The 7,427-nt window shown below is 40.2% G+C and overlaps 1 protein-coding gene across 6 annotated transcripts in view; it reads right to left on the bottom strand.

Annotated features, from left to right (window-relative positions):
• Window positions 1–698: 698 nt before the first annotated feature.
• Window positions 699–7,427, bottom strand: part of BDNF (brain-derived neurotrophic factor) — a 57,484-nt gene continuing 50,755 nt past the window's right edge. For all 6 annotated transcript variants that reach the window (XM_004682964.2, XM_004682967.2, XM_012725669.1 and 3 more), the window contains exon 2: window positions 699–1,951. In XM_004682964.2, coding sequence (XP_004683021.1) covers window positions 1,190–1,951 — 762 coding nt within the window. In that variant the 3' untranslated portion in view covers window positions 699–1,189. The remainder of the gene's footprint in view (window positions 1,952–7,427) is intronic.

The raw sequence follows: 7,427 nt of genomic DNA, 5'->3' as shown, positions 1-7,427 counted from the left end.
TATGTCACCGGCCGTATGGGCTCCTGCTCTGATCTAGGTGTTTTTGGGTCCATGCAAAATTCCACCTTTTGCTGGCGAGACACTTTTAAGCTTTAGTGTGGAATTTTTTTAAAGCCTGACAATGAGTTACCCAAATATTTACCCCTCAGAAAAAAAAAAAAGTCTTTTTTTTTTAGTTATTTGTCGTTCTTTTCCTCTTCTCAGAAAAAAAATAAAATCACTGTTCTCCATGCTTATGTGACTGCCACGTGTGACAGAATTTGTTCACAGCAATGGTCAAATATTTCAGAGCGCGCAACTGTTTTAAGGGAAAACAAAAATAAAGAAGGGACCATGAGGGGGAGGGGGGGAAAGAATGTGCTCGAAGTAAAGTAGGTCTTTTCAACAAAAGAATCCTCCCCAGACCAAGGCGAGGCCCAGAGGGGGAGCAGGCGCCTAGTGGACTGAGCACGTGATTCAGTTGCCTTGTTTTTATTCATTTTCAGTCATCTGATTGATACTGCAACGTCTTTACAACATACAAATGAATCGTCCACCGACCAGACCAGAATATATAGTGAAAGAATTCTTTCCCCATCCCTACTCCCTATGGGAACAAAACAAAACAAAACAAAAACAAAAACAAACAAAAAACACAAAACAAACAAAATAGACCCCGCCCATCCCCCATCCCCTAAGCCAGTAAAGCGATGACAACAGCACCTTGACATTGTTTTAATTCCAACGCTATCAGAAGTTAAAAGCAGTAAAACAGAGAGAGTACTAACAAGAACGAAGATACTTACTGTCTAAAATGTAAACGGAATGTTTTGGTTCAAATTTTTGTTGTTTTTTGTTTTTGTCTGTTTTCTGAAAGAGGACAGTTTATTATCAATTCACAATTAAAGCAGCATGCAATTTATTATTATTATTTTTAAACTTTTTACGTTTTCAATTCTTGGCAACGGCAACAAACCACAACATTATCGAGGAATGTAATGCAGACTTTTTAAAGTTGTGCGCAAAATGACTTTCCCTTCTGGTCATGGATATGTCCAATAAATAGATTGTAGAACCACTGTACTGTATAAACTTCATTTATACATGCAGTTCATAAAATTATTTTTTCTTAACTGAATAATTTACCCTGTTATGTATATATACAAATAGATAATTTTTGTCTCCATAGAATCTATACAACATAAAGCCACTATCTTCCCCTTTTAATGGTCAATGTACATACACAGGAAGTGTCTATCCTTATGAATCGCCAGCCAATTCTCTTTTTGCTATCCATGGTGAGGGCCCGCACGTACGACTGGGTAGTTCGGCACTGAGAGTTCCAATGCCTTTTGTCTATGCCCCTGCACCCCTCCTTTGTGTAGCCCATGGGATTGCACTTGGTCTCGTAGAAGTACTGCTTCAGTTGGCCTTTCGATACGGGGACTTTTTCCAGGACCGTCACCGTCCCGCCCGACATGTCCACTGCAGTCTTTTTATCCGCCGCCGTCACCCACTCGCTAATGCTGTCGCACACACTCAGCTCCCCGCGGCGCGCGGGGTCAGAGTGGCGCCGGACCCGCATGGACATGTTTGCAGCATCCAGGTAATTTTTGTATTCCTCGAGCAGAAAGAGGAGAGGAGGCTCCAAAGGCACTTGACTACTGAGCATCACCCGGGAGGTGTACAAGTCCGCGTCCTTACTGTTCTCTTCATGGGGCCGGACTTTCTGGTCCTCATCCAGGAGCTCTTCTATCACATGTTCAAAAGTGTCAGCCAACGTCAGGCCTCTTGAACCGGCCTTGGGCCCATTCACGCTCTCCAGAGTCCCATGGGTCCGCACACCTGGGTAAGCCAAGCTGCCTGGTCCTCGGACACTGGCTTCTTTCATGGGGGCAGCCTTCATGCAACCGAAGTATGAAATAACCATAGTAAGGAAAAGGATGGTCATCACTCTTCTCACCTGGTGGAACTGCGGGGAGAAAGCAGAAACAGGACACAAAACCGGTTAGGGCTTGCTTTCTCAGGGAGACCACGCAGCCCATCTGATTGTAATTCCAGGTATCCTGCAGGGTCAAGGCTTTTTTATGTATTGGTGATAAACTCCAGCTGCACCAGACACAAATGGATGTCAGTAGTGTGCGCTATGTGTTTTAATAGAAACCAGAGACATGCAGTGCTTTCCCCCAAGATTTAGCATATACACCCGAGATTAGATGTCTTCTAAGTGAAAAAATTGTGGCTTCCAGCTCTCCCCCTTCCTCCCACTTCAGCAGCTTTGTAAGTTTAATTTTTAATGATCTCTGCTCAGGCTGTCACAAGAAATACAAAATCAGAAATGTTACTAAGCAACAACTGCAAATGTAATAGTATTTTTTCCCCCCAAGTTAGCAACATGGTCCTGTGGCAGGAGCTTGCGACAGGAACAGCAGTGGCCTGAGGGGCCTGGGAGGGCCTCTGGAGCTGTGTGGTGTGTGGGCATGAACAGTTCCATTAATCGGAAGTCAGGGTGCTGTAAGGAACCTTTACGTTGACTTCTTACTCATCCCATAGAGGTAAGCCATTAGAGCACAGAAGAAATTATTGTCAGTGAGCTCCCCTGTTTTACAAAGAGGGTACCCACAAAGGGTGTGCTTTGTATCGCCACGCAAGTTTTTATTAGCGCTCTGGGCTCCCAACTCCACATCCATTGTTTCTTCTAGGACACCTGGGTGGTCATGATTGAGAATGCTTTGCTTATTTTCAGCAGAAATCATTTTCTACACGTTGATTTTAATGATGTGTCTATGCCTGGGGCTGATATCATGAAAACAATGTGTCTGCTTAAGAGAACTGGAACAGTCAGCATTAAAAAGGCACTGAAGTCAATTTCAAATGTCTCCCATATGCAGATCCAGGTTTATCTCCACCAACTCTCTGGGCCCCTCACCCCGTGATTGCCCTGGTGTACAGACAGATCCATCTAAGAAAGCTCAGCTGCTCCTTTTATTGGAAACGTGATCCTGTACGTATGTGTCTGTGAGCTGAGTTTATCATGCCTTTAAAAAGCTGAATAGCATTTTGCACATTTTGGAATAGGCAGCTAGTGCTTCTTTCTGTGCTTTTGAAGTTTCCTGGGAAGTCCCTTAACAGCACACCACAAAATTAATCTTTTCCTGTTTGCCAGAGGGTTGCTATACTCTAAATTTGGCTCTACATCTACAAGCATGCTCAGGGAAGCCAATTAGAATGAATGAACAAGCAAAATGAAAACATACCTACAGATCAACCCAAGGTGACCGTCAGGTGGGGAAGGACTTCAGAATCACTTACCTGTAGCATTGTGCCCCTCAGTAGTAAAGAGACGCATTCCCCAGCCCCGGCATTCTAACTTTATTCCTACTCTGCTCTGGAGTATGGGCTTAAAAAAAGACACATGCGTGCCATAACTGTTATCTTGTGCCAACTAGCAGGCAAAGAGACTGCTTTTCTGTTCATGAAATGTTACTGAATGTTCAGGAAGGCAACCTACCTCCAGTGAACAGCTCATACAGCAGAAATGGCGAGAGTTCTGGGCTTCAGAACCAGATGTCTCTCTTCTCCATTTTTATCACAGACCACTATTTCTACCAGAGAGTTTCTCAGCATTCCAAACATTAACAAATATCCTTGTGGCTTCACTCTACCTTTGCACATAGAGATGTCAGCCCAGAAGCGGCTTGGGACGTGCATGGTCTGAGATTAGGAAGGGCATAGTGGTTTGAACAAAGCATAGATATCCATTCTGCTAAGACTTGAACTTTTGTGCATATTTTGGGCTTTACATCACAAAGAAATGGATCCTCTATGGAAGAGTTCTGTTGCTGGCAGGCAGTACTTACACCATTGAGTGGAAACCCTTTCTCATATTTCAAGTCCAAATGAAAACACCCTGGGATACCTCAAATACAGGTTGAAGAAAAAATGCAAATTTAGAAAATTTTATGCTGGTCACCTATACTATACCAGTAGAGTTTGGCTGTGAACAGCTCTCTTTTTCTACCATATTTCACTATATTTAAGACATCAACTTTTTTTAAAAAGATTTATTCTATTTATTTATGCATACAAAAGCTGGGGTGTAGTCCAAAGGTCTCTCACCACCAGAGGCAGAGTGGGAAACAGAACAGATGGATAGACTGAAATACACTGCTGAGGGGAGCAGTGAACGAGACAGGATAGGACTGTTGCACCATGTAGGTCACCTCCCTGGCTAGGAATCAAACTCATGACACAGTGGCTGGCAATAGCTTGATAGCACTGAGGTTTTAACTCCCATACTACCAGGGAAGCGAAGCCCCCTATGACATCATCACTTTAATACATACCATGTAAGTTACCAAGTTGAAAGTAAAAAAATACAGCCAGTTAAACTATTGCTTTCTTTATCACTTAGAACTTATACTTCCTAAGGAGAGAGCTTATTGACTTATTTGGGCACAATGAATCATATTTAGTTATGTGCATAGGTAAAAAAAGAAAATTGAATAATTAGGCAATGATAACTATGGCATGACTACTACAGAGTCAACAATAAGACGTGAACTATAAGCTATAACCCAGTTTCAGAGATTTAAAAAAAAAATGACTAAAGTGCATACTACAATTAACAAAATGGAGGCAGTTTACTCATTATTTACTAGGTGCCTCCTCTCCATGCTTAAAATAGCTCAAGATATTGAGGCATCTTAACCACAAAATTGGAAAAATTTATGTTATTGTTGTCATTACTATAGTTATGAGTCTTTTGGTGACACCTTTTTTTGTATTTAGCTTCAAGAAGTTTGCTTTGCTGATCGTGGGTCTCACTTTGTTTTTTAATTAATAATGCTTTGGTGAGAAGAGTAGTTTGTATTACACTTATTATTTGTCATCATTCCCACAAGCCAATATGTCAGAGAAGCGAATGACATTTGAGTAAATATTACTTGGTTTTCCATCTTGCAGCTCACCCAGGGGCATCCTAACAGCTGAAATTTGCATATATTCAGCTAAAAATTACCTGGTAATCAAGCCCAACCACCTCCCCAGACTGGCCCTCTGAGCAACATCTCTGCAGTGCTAACTTCTTACATGCTTCTAACACCTCAAAATTGAATGCATCTGACACCAATTCAATACTTTTTGTTGGAACAATACTACTTTCTAACTTTTCTGTGTCTGACAATGATTTCTTGATATTTTGGGCAACCCAGGCTGCAGGATAGAAATCCTGACATCAAGATTGACAAAATATTTCTCACTGAGACTTCAGATCCATAAAGAAGTCTAGTGCATTTATCCTTTAAAACATGTCTCCTGTCCCAATACAGCTACCTTGGCTTACACCTTAGCAAGAGACTCGCCTGTGACTCCATTGTCTTCTTGATGTACTTGATTTGCATTCAACTGAGATTAGAAATGAGTTGCCTACCTGATGACACTTAAATTATTCTTTTACACAAAAAAATTTGCAATGGCTTTCTTGTTCCACCAGATCAAATCCAACCACTTTTACATGATATTGAACAACCTTTAGGCTCTGATCTCAACTTACTTATCTACTTATCTTTTTCAATTACAAGTATTCTTTTACTTATTTTTTAATTTAGGTAATGTTTGGATACCCCCCTGAGGTAACACACTACTGCTGTGCACCCACCACCAAATCACGCACATCACCATAGTCTGCATCACTACAATCCATTTGCATCCTTTCGCTCAATGCTTTATGACCCCCAGTCTGACCAAGCCAGATTCCTGGGAATCCTGAACAGACTTCCTCCCATTGTCTCACTTAAGTCACATTAAGTTATTATGTGACTTAACAGGCTTACAATGGTCATTCTTCTGGTAAACTTGTTCTCTAGCTGACTAATCTTGTTTATCCTTCCTGACCCTGTTTAAGTATGAAAGCATATAAGCTACCATCTCTAATTATTTCAGCTCCATCTACCCTCCTCTAAAATTCCATGTTCCATCTCACTCAGTGTTTCATTCTCTACTTACTTGTTAACTGCACTTGCTAAATATGGTCAATTCTATTAGATGACAAATTCTGACTCAATAGCTCTTGTCTAATGCCCCATAATGCTTTGTATTAAATAAAATAAAAACACTCAGTAAAAATTTATTGATGGTTTATTAAACCACATGTAAAGATAGTTTTGAACTAGTTTCTATGGGAAGTCTTTCTATCTGGAGAGTACTAGTGAACTCTGGCATTGCTAGGTCAACTACAGGCTGTGCTAAACCAAATTATAAACTCTAAGGGATTTGATGGATGGCAACTATTAGCCACGAGCAATCTCTTGAGTTTCTCTAATAGGGCAAAACTTTACTTAAATAATTAAAAAGCAACTAACACTACAACATACTAACTGCTGCTACACTTCCTGCATAGCTCTTTTTTCTAATAGAAGACTTGGAAATAGAAATTAGTAATAATCATAACAGCAAAAATAGGATTTTTTTCATCTTCTAAATTCCTTTCCCTCCCTATACCCCTGTAACTCTTCAATGAGTAAGGGAAACCTCTTCAGTGTCATGGAAGGGAAGAACCTCCATGATAATTCTTACATTTTAGCCCTTCAGATGAGTCTTTATTACACTGAAGATAAGCTGGGTGAACATGGTAAGCAGATCATTAGTCTACATGTGTTCATCCACAATAAATTCATTGGTGCTTTCTAATTCTGCTCTAAGGCTTACGGCAAACAACTCAATCATATCTATAAAATGCCAGGAAGATTTTTTTACTCCCACTCTCAAAAATTAAGTATATTATATGGACTATACAGAAAATTAGCAATGTAGAAATAAAGTTCAGCTAAGCATGACTCACAAGTCTTAAACTTTCAATTTGATGACTATATCTATGAGAGCATGCTCTACTGGTCCAGTAACAACTTTGAAAAGAGTAGAATATTCACAAATATCCAATTTGATCATTACAAGGAACCAGGACTGAGATTATTATCTCCATTATACAGATGAATCAGTTGTGGTTCAGAGAGTTTAAGTAACAGAGCAGATATCACAAATCTAATCAGTTACCTGTTTCCTTATTCCATGTTTATAATATTAGGACATGCTGCTAATTTTAGCATTTACCCACAGGAAGGAGAAAAGCAATGCTGTAAAAGGTGGTCAAAGCAGGAGTTTATAAAATGTGGACATAGTTTCTGAAGTTATGTGTATTGTAACCTGGTACTCAAAAACTTTCCCAAAAGACGGTGCCCTTAGGATACTACGTTGTAGTATTAGATTAATTATGATCTCTAAGAACCTTCAACTTTAAAGCATCCTTACTTCAGCGGATGCCATTTCAGACAATGCAGTCTTCCTCCAAAAGAATGCTTTACAAATATTTAGGTATGTCAGAGCCAAGCATCCATAGCCAAAGCTAAGGAGGGGAACTGAGTAATATGAGAAATTCAGCACACAGGGGG

This window comes from Condylura cristata, unplaced genomic scaffold (genome assembly GCF_000260355.1).
Source record: "Condylura cristata isolate star-nosed mole 26May11 unplaced genomic scaffold, ConCri1.0 scaffold00015, whole genome shotgun sequence".
In the NCBI taxonomy this organism is placed as follows: domain Eukaryota; kingdom Metazoa; phylum Chordata; class Mammalia; order Eulipotyphla; family Talpidae; genus Condylura; species Condylura cristata.
The sequence above is the reverse complement of the archived record's forward strand: the minus strand, read 5'-3'. Positions and strand labels throughout refer to the sequence as shown.